The 14,853-nt window shown below is 36.4% G+C and overlaps 2 protein-coding genes across 7 annotated transcripts in view; both read left to right on the forward strand.

Moving 5' to 3' along the window:
* The window catches only part of LOC106054104 (mucin-5AC-like), a 77,385-nt gene extending 67,269 nt beyond the window's left edge, over positions 1-10,116 (forward strand). For 5 of the 6 annotated variants that reach the window (XM_056027137.1, XM_056027142.1, XM_056027138.1 and 2 more), the window contains 9 exons: positions 1,048-1,160; positions 2,552-2,584; positions 3,076-3,181; positions 4,850-4,965; positions 5,097-5,213; positions 6,588-6,672; positions 7,608-7,729; positions 8,619-8,648; positions 9,981-10,116. In XM_056027137.1, coding sequence (XP_055883112.1) covers positions 1,048-1,160; positions 2,552-2,584; positions 3,076-3,181; positions 4,850-4,965; positions 5,097-5,213; positions 6,588-6,672; positions 7,608-7,729; positions 8,619-8,648; positions 9,981-10,078 — 820 coding nt within the window. In that variant the 3' untranslated portion in view covers positions 10,079-10,116. The remainder of the gene's footprint in view (positions 1-1,047; positions 1,161-2,551; positions 2,585-3,075; positions 3,182-4,849; positions 4,966-5,096; positions 5,214-6,587; positions 6,673-7,607; positions 7,730-8,618; positions 8,649-9,980) is intronic. The other variant, XM_056027139.1, reaches the window with a different exon arrangement.
* Positions 10,117-11,635: 1,519 nt separating this feature from the next.
* On the forward strand, positions 11,636-12,676 carry LOC106072532 (uncharacterized). The gene has a single exon (XM_013232916.2). The coding sequence runs from the start codon at positions 11,636-11,638 to the stop codon at positions 12,674-12,676; it is 1,041 nt and encodes a 346-aa protein (XP_013088370.2).
* The last annotated feature ends 2,177 nt before the right edge of the window (positions 12,677-14,853 follow it).

The following is a 14,853-nucleotide window of genomic DNA, read 5'->3' on the forward strand; positions in this document are numbered from 1 at the left end:
ATTACGGAGTGTATGTGTGTGTCTCCTAGGTAACGATGGGTCTGGTTCTGGTTCATTGTTGGGTCGCATGGAATAATAAACCATGAACTTTTCTATCATAATATATGTTAATAGTCACGTGACATTTGAACGAGAGTCGACCTAGAGATTTAAGAGTAAAGACGTGTTTTTGTAGTGAGTTAGATTTTTGTTTGAAATTTTAATTCTTATTATTATAACTACATTTTTATCTCTAGTTGAATTTGTGCATATCTGCTGCTACAATCCAACAACCACTCACAGTTCACTTCCTTTCCGACATAACTTTTTTAACGGGAAGTAACATAAGGATTTTCACTAAATTTTTCTCTTTGTTTGCACTTGTATCTTTAAAGATCTGGTTGGTATTTATATAAGCAATAAAATTAACATGACAGACAAAGAAGAAAAAGCAATATGGAAAAAGTAGGGGCGATATAAAGTAAACGGAAGAAAAAATTATGAAAATAATAGAAAGAATTCGACAAACCTAACAATGTTGTTATAACTGTGGTGGTGATGCGGATAGAGGGTGTTTCAGGGCCTCAGTATATTACAACATAAGACTGTTGGCAGGGAACTTCCATTTAGAAGTCCTCAGTTTTTACAGCATAATATTAATAATAATAATAAGGCTTGTCTTCGAGTCCGAAGATCAGTGAGGAATCCACCTGAGGTCTATTCAAGTTCTCGTTCTGAGCCTGTCTTCTCATGGGCTTTTCTTAGGGTCTCAAATGTGTGTCCCGCGAATAGTTAATGCTCATGTTTGATGTAAAATTTATATTTTATGCTAGGTTTATATTTAGTGTTCTGTATATAATTGATGTCATGTTCATAATTGATGCTAGGTTCGTAGTTGAAGTTAGGTTCGTAATTGACAATACGTGGAATAGGAAAGATTAATCTAGGCCTAGTATATCTAAACAAAAATAATTTCCAATCTTAAACATAGTTCATCAGCTTTAATGGTTTAGACCTATTTCAATTGGATGAAAGTAGTAGTATTATGTTTATATTTTTTTTATCTAGAGATTTCGATGATTTGACCAATTGCCTAGCCAAGACCTCCTGTTCAACTGTTGATACATCTCCTTATGTCAACCAAGCTAAGAAACAGTTAGAGGCTGGACTCATTGATTGTAGTAAGTACACAAAACAGTTGGTTTATTGTTTTTACAATTTAGTTCAATACAATGGCACGCCCGTAAACTTTGTTGACTGATAATTAGTTTGAATATATCTAATGAATGAGATGGGATGTAGTAGCTACAATGTAATGAAACATCTCCAACTGTCTTTACCTTTCACCAGCTAATGTCAGGTACCAATTAGAGCAGGGTGGACTCAGAGGTGCCTTTAGATCCCGAAATTAAAAATCCCAGTCTTCATCAGGATTTTAACGCGGGACCCCCAACCCCGCCTCTCAGCCACCGTAAAGTAGCATTGGCCTGTAAATGGCGTTGAAGAACCTGATGTTGGTGGTGGGGCTTATTTCCCTGGATCTCCAGGTGTTCTTCAGCTGATGGAAGTCTGCTCGAGTTTTAACACTACTGGGCACCCATCATTCATGACTCTAAGTGGTTAGTCTAGTGACCACACATCCACAAAAGAAATGTAACAACTTCAGTCATAGAGAGAGAGAGAGAGCAACTACAAGTCCATTAAATTTAATTTATGTACAACTGAAGACTTTATTTCCATCCTTATGACATACACTTAGCTGCAAGAAATATTTATATGGAAACTCAAACTACTCCTTAGTCGATGGTTACTTCCTGCTTTAAATGTTCAATATTTTAAACTAGTCGACCGGCGGCGTAGCATACGCTGCTATTTTGCAGGGCCATTAACGTAGGCCACTGCAACCTATGCGACCGCAGTGGGCCCCGCAAATTTATAGGACCCGCGCTAATTTTAGGTGTATACATTATTAAATGAAACTATTTTATAACTTATAACAGATTTCCTGCGGCCTCCTGTCGATTTAACAAGTGGTCCTGGAAATCTTCTGAAATAGCAAAATATACGAAAAAGTCCTAGAAATATCCGGAAATTATTAAAATCTTTTGAAAACTCATACCAATCTCCTGAAATATAAAGACGAAAATCGTATTTTTTTTCACTCTAAAATTATTTAGGATAACTCCCTCCGTCCGAGTTGCAAAAATAAAAGAGTGATCTTTCCATTGTGTCCAAACTCTTGAGCGTGCTCTGTCGCTTTGATAGTTACTACAGAGTAGATTACTCCTCCCCCCCCCTTTTTTTTTAACGTGAGGTAGAAATTAAAAAAAAAAGGAGTGATATTGCGCGGTCCTGCCCTGCTAGGTTGTGACTACGTGTTCTCACACCCCCCCCCCCTTTTCTTGTTTTCTCGTGGACTATCCGCAGAGTGATCTTTCCTTTACTCCTTACTACTCGTTTAAACTGTTAAGGGAAGAAGAGAATTATATATATATAGCTGGTTTAAAATTTTTTCAAATGAAAAATCATTAAAACTTGAAAAGCAATTATTTTATTCTAATTTTATTTGCAGGTATAACAGCTAAGCCTACCAGCACAGTAGCTAGTATGTATTAGGTTCTGTACATTTTGTTAATAAAATATTGAGAAAGCTGTTATGCATGTTCCACTAATTTATATGGAAAAAAAATACTTAGCCAAGTCGAGAAGGTCATTAATCGTTTAGCTTCTTAAAATCTGACTATTCACGTTAGTTTTTTTTTTCAGTTATTTTTTAAAATTATATTCCCATCACTGAAACTATTTGTTTCAAATTAATTTGATATTTCAGTTGTAAGAATCAATTTTTTTTCATGGTGTGGAATAACTTTAAGAATTTGAGAAACAAAATCTTTGTTGTCCCTGTATTGAAGTCATAAAGGACTACGATCAAATGTCTCTATGCATTCCTTATCCGTTGCATCTCATTTATACAAGCAACTAAGGCCGAGACGTACATACATTTCTATATATAGTCATAATAGGCGCTTTAGTAGGTTTTATGTAGTAGATATGGAATTTTTTCGATGGTTAAAATTTTTCACATTTCATCTCTAGCCACAACTGTCAACTGCGTCCCAAATTTGGATCTTATTTCACAATGTCTGCAGAGCTATGAGAAAAATGTACAAAAACATGGCGATGAAACCAAATATATTTGCACGTAAGTTTTCAGATTGTCTACAAAGATTGTATCAACTCATTTTTTTTTCTGTCTATCTGGTATACATTTTGTACACTCTCTTTTCTCCCATTTCCAATTTTTGGATCAAGTTGAAACTTTGTACAAATAATTCATAGTCGATGACAACCCATGAAGTAGTGAAATTTTGAGATCAATTAGTCGTAATTAATTAATAGTGTTTTATTTAGAGACAGTACTAGCTTAAGATAGCCTTATTTAGAGAATTAGTTAACAATAGCTAACAATAGATAACTATAAATATTACATTAGTATTCATGGGATAAAAACATTAAAGCAAGGAGAATCCTACATTGGTTGCTTTGCTACTAGTAAATAAAGAGTAGTATCTCTTTCCCTGATAGAAATGAAATCCTGTCAATTGACCTTTCAAGTATGTATCTACACGCGGGCACGCTGCCCTGCCTCATCGTGGCGCCCGCGTGGAAACGGCCATTTGAGGAAGTGGCTAGGCGAAATGGGTAGCAACACAGGACTCCCGTGGGGATGCCCATGGGTAGACGAGAGTCCACCCCTTTCACGGGCGGGGTTGTAACAAAGTCCCCACAAACACGTCACCAATCCATGCGCTGTTCCTCAAAGGGACCGTTACATAAATGGCGGATCCCGCACAGTTAGCTTGGTACATTGAAGGAAAATGGCAGAAGTCCCCGGTGCGTTCCCGGCCTTCGGCCGTGTCTCTAGTCCACGTGTCGGGGGTCGAACGCATCGGTAAACAGCAATGCCTTACATAGGCATTGTCTAGGGTCTCTCCCAAACAGAACTGTGTGTTCACACAGGTTTGTTTTTTTTTACTGTTCGGCTGGACGACCAAACAGGTTTTTTTTCAAACTTAGAGCTCGAAGAGCCTTCGGCTCAGCTCTTAGACATCAACAAGTATGTATCTACAAAACCTTGGTGAGGACTTTTAAAAGCGTGTTACATTGTTTAATAGTGAGGCGTCTTCTTCGCAAGCAAAAATGTGCAACATCTTATTCTTTATATGCTGTAATGTTCTCGAGTAGGTCTAAGAGACTTAATATTCATTTTCTTGAAAGCTAGTTGAGGTGGATACTTTGTAGATATGCCCTCCTTGTTAAGCTACTGTTAGATTGCAAATATAGAGTAACCAATTCTCTGTCAAGTAGGCCCCAATTCAATTCTAATTTCTTTAATTGCAGACAACAGTTAAACACGAAGTGGTACGGGCTATTTTTACTTTGATGCAAATATTGATTCTACACCGTTTAATAGAATTCTGAAATGTCATCTCATCTTTACCATTGATCCCGCATGGGGCATAGGTAACCCTCTTCCTCCAGTGGTATCAGTTCTGTGCGAGTCTCTCCAACTGTCACCAGATCTTGCCCATCTTTGTGACGTCTGCGTTCAAATCTCGGCGCCATGTATTTATAGGTCGTTCCCTCCTACCCTTTCTTTGGCAGTTGTATTGTTATGTAATTTTTTATCTTACTAACCACTCGAGCAGACTTCCTGGCATAGTTCAATGTTTTATTGTGTTCACTATTGGGGTGGAAGGTCTCTTCCACCTCTTTACTCCTAATCTACTCTATATTATGAATAACACATTTACGTCTATTAAAAATATAATAATGAATAAAAGTGTTCCTCATCATCTTACAAACACAGAGATCTGTCGGTCTTTCTACGATGCATCAATAACATAAGCTGCTTAGGGGCAGACTATAAGTATACACTCACATCTTTCATCATAGAACAGAAGGTGACAGAGGATGTCAAATGCAGTAAGTCGAATTTCCTTTACAGTAAAATTACTTTAAAAGTAACCAATGAGATGTGCTCTAGTGAGGTGAGTTGCAAGTTCTTTGTCTTTACTAAAGGTAATAAAGAGTTTTTGTTGTACTTTTTTTTATAGGTCTGTCCACTTTCGCTCCCCCAATTTCAACGACAGCTAAAGAGATCAAATCTACAACACTTCTTCCCAAGTCTGACGTCATCACAACAGTTGCAGTCACACAATCAAGTCTCGTTGGTAAAGTATTTAAAGCTACGTTATTAAAACTGACTACCAGGCTCCATGACGATGACACCTTCATTTAAAAGCTGACAACAGAATAGAAGCATTCGACCGGAAGAATACTATTTAGTATTTGATATTTAATTGTTGGTCCAATATTGACTATAAAATAGACAATTATAAGATAACTTATTATGGGAAGCGTGGTCGAGAGGATAAGTACGATTGAACTTGGCCTGGCTTGGCTACCTATGAAGAGGACTCGAGGTTCGACACCCGACTTGAGCAGAGTTGTCTTAACTGACCGCCTAAAGGCAGCACGGAAAACCTTCTCCCAGATACCACCCTCCCCCCAGCGGTCCACAAATGAAATTGGACCATAGCGTTCTGAGCATGCTATAAGTAGGCTATATAAAAGCTATAATTATTATTATTTATTATTATTATTATTATAACTGATTGAGATTATATGTACTGCATAAAACTAATAAAAGATTTCAGGTAAAAATAATAAATAATAAATAAAAATAATATTACGCATTTACTCTGAATCTTATCACTCTAGTTCTAAAAGTTCATATATTTCGTTTCAATTGTTGTTCTAACATCAAAATGGGTAGCTAGGGGATTTGAAAATTGTTTTACGTTCCACACAAGCGCCTAAGATTCTATAAGACCATAACTGTCTTGTTTGCTAAGTATTTATAAAAGTTTGCAAAAGAAAAGTAATTTAAGTAGTGTGATATAAACTAGTGACTCGCTGGTATCTTACCTATTCCGGATCCTCATACTGACAGTTAAAAGTGAGACTGTACTGTTTTATCTTTATATTTCAGATAGAAACTGGGCATTCATTTCAAAAGCAACATTTAGAAATCGTCTCTAACTATTCGCTTTGATAAAACTCGTGTATGGAATCTTGTATTAGGAATTAACAAGAATTCATTAACAATGTGAATGTAGTTAGCGACTTTCAGTAATTTGTATTTTAAAAAAAAAGTTAAGTTCCTCTCGCAGACTTTGACTATAGATGATGTAAAGGTCATCTGTGTCTAGATCAACGACCAAGCGCCTTTAATTTTCCCCAACTTATGTCAGATACCCTTTTGAGCTCCTGAGTCCACCCTAAAGATCTTGAAATAAAAAAATCCCAGTCTTCACCAACATTCGAGCCCGGGACCCCCAAGTGCTTTACCACTCAGCCACAGCGCCTCGCCCGTGGACATTCATTATTCTGGTATCTTTTTGCTGTTTTACAATTTTTATTGTCGTTAGGTTTGACAGTGATCATTGTGGTAGCCAAACAATCATTTGGCTAGCCAATGTAAAACCCAAGACTGTCAATGTCATTAACACTGTTTAGCTTTGTCTTGTCTTCTGTTCACTTAGAATGTCAAACTGGTCAAGTTCGATGTGCGAACACTTACAATGCAGTTATGTCCAGTACAGGGTTGACCAAGGAACGTGCCTGCAGGTTCGTTTACATTAATAGTTCTGAAATAGCTTCATACAAAGTGCTTCTTACTGTCAGTATATTTCTAAAACTCAATGATGTTCTTGAAGAATGTGACGAAAGAAATAATTAAAACAATTTTAGATACCAATCTTTAAACAGTTTTTCTTGTATAGACTAGCCATCATCATTATTTCAACATAATGTACACAAACAAACGAAAGAGTATAAAAATTATTTATAAGTCCTTTTTTAAAAAAAAAAATGAGATTCTAACAGAAATGTCGACTTGATAACATTGGATAGAGATTCTTTTTTTCAAGATGTTACATGAAACATTATTGCAAAGGACAAGAAAGTCTATATTAATTCATATCTTCGTTATCTACCTCTGTCATGACGAGAATCGTCATGTTTACGTATCGGACCTTCTTGTCTGTCATACTTGTTTTTCATCTGTTGGGACAGAACGTCGGCGCATCCTAGTGATTTAACTAGTGGACACAAAAATACTCAACTGTTGGGTTAGTGGAACAAAAACACACGAACAAAAAAAGGACATAAACAATTATAGTTATGTACTCAATAACGTACAAGAACAGTTATCAAGGACTCAGGAGAGGCGCCAGTGAAGTACAGATGGTTAACTTACAATTTTTACTGATATTTTTTATTTTTATTTTCAATTAATCGCAAACAGATTTTCCGTTACGTGGGACGATAAAGTTGACATTTGTTACAAGCAAAAGAGTTTCTGAAGTTTGGTCTAACAGAGCTGAAAAGTGCATTAAATTGTATGGCATCAAAATACTTCGCTTATCAATACTTCTGTATTCTGTACACCTGGATACACCAAATAAAAACTTCTGGATTTGCCTTTATGTTTGATTTTCTCCTATAGAGACTTATACATAAATGAAGTTTTAACCAATAAATACTGTCACTTTGGTCTGCAGTGAAATAAAGAAATTTTACAGCTGTGTTTTCGCCATTCAAGCTTGTAACTTTAGTGAAGCTGACAAGAAGAGATACTTGACCACTGGTCAAGCTGAGCTGGACAAAAAGTCATTCCCCTGCAGTAAGTTGAAATTTATTTTATGATTTTTTTACTTTTGTTAACGTTGTTTGTATTAGTTTATGTGGTTACTAAGCATTCACTAAGAAAAGGAGTTAATAACCACAGATCTTAGTATCCATATAGATTGTAAAATAATGAAACTAAAACATATTGGTTTGTAAAGTCTGAAAATGGAAAACTTCTTGCTTTGCATAGCAACATCCTTAACAAGTGTAACTGTAATGCCTAATACTGTGATAGTGTAACATCGGAGACATCGCGAATGTCATAGTTTGCCCCAAAAGACTATGGCCTCCTTCAGTAGAGAAGCGACTATGATTCATGTCATGAGATGAGCGCCATGGCATTAAACATGATCAGAACAGTGTTGCTCACTCAGCAGTTCCCCCCCCCCAACTCTCCACGCAGTGGATGTGTCGAAATGAACGAAGGACTTCATATAGTTCATGAACAGCGAATCCGCAGGTTCTGCCAGGAAAAAGCAATATGTGAAGCAATCTGTGCTTTAAGCTGCTTTAAGGATCACCGGCACCTGATTTTTCCCTTCCTTATGTACGAGTGTAGCCGTAGGGTAGCATGGGGGTTGGAATAAACAGTTCTCCTTCTCCAAGGCTAAAGAGCTTCTTCTGCCAAAAGCATTCGCCCTTTCTCCTGTCAGTGATAACAGTTACGCCACACGTGAAGGCCAGAAATAGAACTGGTCGTAAGTAGCTATTCAAGACGCATGTTATCGGTGGCATTTTATAGGTAGTAGAGGCTTTGTGTCCATTACCATTTCCAGCAATAACAATTTACGGAACTGTAGTGAGCACTAACAATAACTCTGTATTCGATTTAATGCTTTTTATAACAGTAACTATCACAATACATATTATTGTAACTTCCACAGATATAATATCAATGACATCTTCTTACAATGGTTGGTACTACAATTAAACTTTTTTTCAATATAGTTTTGTTTTTCCCATGTTTCTAGTAATTGTACTTATGATATCTGAATTTTAAAATAAGTTTCAGTTAATTTTTTTTTTCAAATGACGGACGAAATGGTGGATTATTAATCAATGTTAATGACAGGGAGGATAATGTTTTAATTTAGTAACTATGAAACATACCATGTACAGAATTTTAATTTTTATATTCCCATATTGAACAAGACCAATACACAAACAAATACATCGTATATTTTGAAAAACTATTATTTTTAGTTCTAATAACAACATATAAAACAACATTCGCAATCATTCATGGCGTCATCCCCTGCTCGTGTCATCACTTTCTCTCTGGCATTCCGCCCAGCACCGTTTGTCAAAAACCTTTTAGTTTAGTAACAAGTTAGTGCTACATTTTGTTTCACTGCACCCAGCTGCTGTGAGATCCTGAAAGTTTACGGGAATAGTAAAAAGAAGAGGCAGTATATGTAAGATGTGGAAATGAATTTTTGATTTAGATTAGGAAAGCGTGTAACTTGTAGTTTAGTGATTGCAGAGATTCGAGTTTGGAGGGGATGGTTAGTTACAGCGTGTGATTAGTTGTTGTTTGTATTGGATTGATATGAGACATTGAATCTTATTGAAAGTTCTGAGTATATTTCAGTAATACAACTTTCAGTAATACAAATCTATCATTTGTATGCACGAGTTGGTTTCTTTCTTTATATGTATGTGTGTGTGTGTGTGCTGTGAGAGTATCTCATATAAGGAGATCTTATTGTCAACAAAAGACTGGTGAGAGTAGAGTATCTCATATAAGGAGATCTTATTGTCAACAAAAGACTGGTGAGAGTAGAGTATCTCATATAAGGAGATCTTATTGTCAACAAAAGAATAGACTTGGGCTTGGAATGTCTCGCCAGCGATCCAACGGGCCGGCACTGCCACCCATGAAACAAAAAAATAGCGGCGGTCAACCAATATAGGGGCGGTTTAACCAAAGAAAATGTGCAAGTTGTGATTTAAAATTATGAATTAGATTTTTTTAAAAGCACACGTAACAATTTTATTGAAGACAACAATCTGATTTACATTGATTCGAATCATTTCATGTTAAACAACCTAATTGCGCGTTCTTTGACAAAGCGTTACGACAACGGCAACTCAGGCACATAACACACACACACACACATACTAAATATAGATACTGTATTGTGTTAGCTATAAAACTAATACCAATAACTCTACTTGCTATATCATTGTATTCTCAAGAATTATAAAAATGTCATTGATTTGTATGAATCATTTCTTTTCCTTAGATGAAGACGGTGTCAACAGTGGCAGTAAGCAAAGAGAAACTCTTAGATCTGCCTTCATGTCTCTGTCTCTACTAATTTTACTCTTTGTTCGATACTAGAAAAGAAATAAAGTTTGCAGTGTCCACAGAGAAACTTTGCTGTTCTCTTTGTTAATGCTTTGTTTGTTTGCATTTGCGCATAACTGTGTCACAGAATCGAAGGAGAATATTGCCTATCTATGAATTTTTATTTTGCATGTACAAATTACTTTGGGCAATCTTTTATACAATTCCTCTATTTAACTTGCAAATTCATCGGCTCAAAAAACTTGGGTGGAAAAAAACCTGGACACAGACCTCGACATGGACTAATGATTTTAAATTTACACGAAAAACTAAAAATATAACAGAACTCTTATTTACAAAAAGTTAATTTCTCCTTCATGAAGCAGACGACTGTTTTGTAAGAGCGAATATTTTACTCTTAATAACAAATGAATGAAAGATTTAAACACAAATGGAACATTTTTGACTCCACTCCTATTCTCTACCAACGAAAAAAAAAATTCCTTTTAAAGTTATGTGTAAATTTTACTCTGTCAGAGTATAACCAATTGTGATCTGATCTTTGTAAGGCTTACCTAGAAGTCTTATCTCCTATTATTATAAGAGTGAGTACTAACGTGTATGACAGTACATCAGTAGAGTAGTACTGTGTTAACATACACACAATCACAAACAAAAGTGGAGTCCGACTCATTATGGTCATAATATTTCGTCGAAATTTGAGTTCGTTTTGTCACTTCGACGGAAATCGTGACAATGTGTGTGATGTTTCTATCCACTCCTCTATGTTCGTTGGTAATGAAATATCACTTTTGATTGTACAGTGAAGCATTAACTTCAAGTCACTTCAGAAGATTGAAACTATACTTATAATAACTCGAGACTATTCTAGATTCGTGCTCGTACATAATGGCGGTCGATGATACTAAAGGAATGCAAATACTATTTTGAATATATCTTATAAAGAAATAAAAAAAAACAACACCAACGCCTTCATCTTCCCCGCCACCAGCTCAAAGATTTATCAAGATGTGTATCTACAATCTAAAGGTATGTCATTTATAAACATCCATTCAAATTGTGTACATTTAGAAAAACAAAATACACAATATATTTTCACAAAGACAATAAACTTGTTATTATTATTGTATTAAAGGTCTTCAGAGTAAAACTGTCTTAACAAACAAACCAATCAATATGTAGTGTAAGTACTGATACGGCAGTTATGTTTTCAGCTCACTGTAAAAGTAAATGTCACAAGTATGTTATTACACATAAATGTTAGCTCTTTGAAGCCTTGTTAGTTATTTTATAATGATATAACTTCGCGCACAAAAGAGACTTAAAATTGAAAACATTTTTAAAAATTTGTGCTGAAAAAAAAGATATATCATAAAGGGTTTAATTTTCAAATGTTATTGTTGTAATATATATTATATTATAGAGAAATTAATCAATTAGTATGTCTTTATATTCCCAAAGTCAGAACACAATAGACTGTAAGATATACACCCAAAGTGGACATACAACACTTAGTAAGGGCTTTATCGAAGTTGTTGTTTTTGCAAACCCTACGAATCAAAAGACTGACAAACTATTACCATGTAAAAGATGTCTACTGCTAATACATTCATCACTGATGGAGAATTAAGGACGAATCCAACAATTGATCCCCTTATACTAGATCTGGTGATTCTTGTAGTTGGCTGTGTCTTTACAGTGTTTGTCTGTCTGTTTGGTGTTGCGGCTAATATCGTGAACATACCGCTGTTTCGAAAGCTGGGCTACCAAGATGGTGTTAATGTTACTCTGACTGCCCTGGCCATTAGCGACCTGGGCAGTCTGATATTTGAACTTGTGTACTCTATCATGATGACCCCTTACATCCTGGAGATTGATTTGTTCGTTTCTAAAGTGGTTATTGGCTTTATAAGTGGATTTATGTTCGAATACTTCAGTAGGGTCAGTGGCGTGATAACTGCTTACGCCGCTTTGGAGAGGTGCCTTTGCGTGACATGGCCTTTGAAGGTCAAAACCCTAATTACGAACAAGGTTTCCTTTGGGGTCAACTGGAGCATATTTATATTACATTCTCTGTACCTGTTTCCCCAGTTTTATACCTCATATTTTGACTGGACTTATGTCCCAGAACGAAACAAAACAGTGTACGTTATTTACTTCAATAGCAGAAGAGCGGAAGTGTTTCCTGTAACCTATTACGTCACAGACATGATTCTTCCTTACAGCACCTACATTGTTCTCATCACATGCTGCACGACTCTCTTCTTGAAGCTCAAGTCCAAGGCCATGTGGAGGCAGCAAGTTTCAAGCTCGGCAATTTCTCACATCACTTCCAAGGAGCGAAAGTCTGCAAGGATGTTCATGACCGTCTCCTTCATGGCAGTGGTGCTTCTCCTGCCACAGTCCCTGATGTTTACTGCAACGGTCTTCATAAAGGCCCTTGCACTGAACGGCTCCCACAGCGATCTAAGACGTGTATTCAGTACTTGTACCAACTTTCTGAAGATAAGCAACTCTAGTTTCACTATATTCATCTACTATAACATGAGTTCCAAGTACAGACTTGAGTTTCAGAAACTCTTGGTGAAATTTAAAACTAACTTACAGTTGAAAAGGGGAAATGACAATTAATTGGAAAGAACAGACTGACATACTAGCACATACTAATCTATACTGTATGGTAGAATGCATGGGCGTAGCCAGGATTTTTTTCCGGGGGGGAGGTGGCTTGGGGGGAACTCCCCCAGCGCGGGGCGGAGCCCCGCCGCCAAGCACTATTTCTGATATTGAAAGCCAACAAAATGCATATTCTGAGGTATCTACAGTGCATTTTCCTGCTATTAAAAGTTTTATTTCAAAAATCTAATGTGCTATTCTTACTGACTTACACCCTCTTACGCCGTTCGGCGCATTTACCGTCAAGTGTTTCCACAAAAATCTGTCACTGGTAATGTATGAAGCCTCTTCCCACCTGCTCTGAGGACCTCCATGAATGTGTGGCGCCAAGTGGTACTAGGATGTCATCGCAACTCTTCTTGTCGGAGAACATGTCCCGCAAACCTTATGCGAAGCTCTGTCACAATCTTTCTAAGGGGTCGAATCCCAGTTCGGCATATGATTTCCTTGATTTACACCCGATCTCTATAACTGATTTCTAAAATCTGTTTTAGCTATCTTTGTTGAGCCACATTTAGTGTTTTTCAATTTCGGCAGATGACTATTCACTGCACTTTATTAATTGAGCCCTGCCACTGGTAGAAATGTGTAGCCTCTCTTGAATACGCTCTTGGAATTAAGTGACCGTAGTTTGCTTTAGATTTTATATTGAAAAAAAAGTGAAGTTTTATCGTCAAAATCATCTGTTGGGGGTTTTAAACTAAAAAATCTCTGGAGTTATCGGGATTATTTTTTTTAATTCAAAACCCCCATTTAGCTACGGTAATAGAATTTAGTAACAGTAGTTTGCTTTAGAATAATATTGAAGATAGAGGTTTTCCACCTCAAAACGCTCTGTAGGGAGATTTTAAACTCAAAACCATCTGGAGGGGTTTTAAACTTTTAAAAAGGCCATCTGTAGGAGAGGGATTTAAACTCAAAACCCTTAATTGTCTTGGCTGCGCTCAAATAATTTTATTGTGTAATTTGCTTTTTTTATATTGAAGAGGAATTTTTTAGCATCAAACCCTTTCTGAAGGGAGGTTTAAAATGAAAACTCCTTTTGGCAACGCTCATAGCATTTTGAGTGCGTAATTTGCTTTTTTTCTTACATTGAAGATGTATTTTTTAGCTTCCGACCCCGCTTACTGGGGGGGGGGGGGGGGGGGTTAAACTCATAACCCCTTTGGCTACGCTCACAGATTTCTGAGGGTGTAATTTTCTTTTTGTTTTATATTGAAGAGATATTTTTTAGCTTCAAACTCCACTGGAGGGGAGTTTAAACTCAAAACCCCTTTGAATACACTCATAACAGGTTGAGTGTATAATTTGCTTTGTTTTTAATATTAAAGAGGCTACGCTCATAGAATTTTGAGTGTGTAATTTTCTTTTTTTATTATGAAGAGGGGGTTAACGTAAATTTTGGAGGGGGGTTAAAAATGAAATTCTTCATTAACTGTGCTCTTGAAATTTGGGGGTTTGTAGTTTGCATTTTTTTTATGTTATAGAAGAGTGGAATTGAACTGCGAAAACCCCTGGTAGGGGTTTTTAAACTCGAACCCCCCTGGTAGGGGTTTTTAAACTCGAACCCCCTGGTAGGGGGTTTTAAACTCAAAACTTCCTTTGCTGTGCTAGGGCAAGTGATAGTTTAGTCTCAAAATCTCACCTAAAATAAACTAAATCAAAGCAAAAAATCAGTCTCTAAATTCCGACGGTGGGGGGTTCATTTCGGCGGGGGGATTTGAACCCCAAACCCCCCTCCTGTTACGCCCATGGTAGAATGTAAGGCGTATGTATGTATGTCCCGCATAGAAATTAAACCGTTTGACCAATCTTGATACAACTTGGCAGAAATGCTATTTGTGTATTAACTAGAACGTGACGTATGTATAGTAGCCCTAAAACAAATTTAAGACAATCAAAAAAAAAAGTGGCCCAACTCTATGAAAGTATTGCTATTTTATTGGTCAAAGCCGAAAACTTTAGGCCATGTTTACCATGTTTACATGAGAAAGGATGGAAAGGATCTAGATCTAGATCTAATTTTAAGAACTACACTTTGCATAGATAGTTTTTTACTTTGACACATGAAAATACAAAATATAGTCTATTGATTTTATTATTTAATAAAATTAGCCTTGAAATTTGTGTTT

Source organism: Biomphalaria glabrata, chromosome 4 (genome assembly GCF_947242115.1).
Source record: "Biomphalaria glabrata chromosome 4, xgBioGlab47.1, whole genome shotgun sequence".
Classification (NCBI taxonomy): domain Eukaryota; kingdom Metazoa; phylum Mollusca; class Gastropoda; family Planorbidae; genus Biomphalaria; species Biomphalaria glabrata.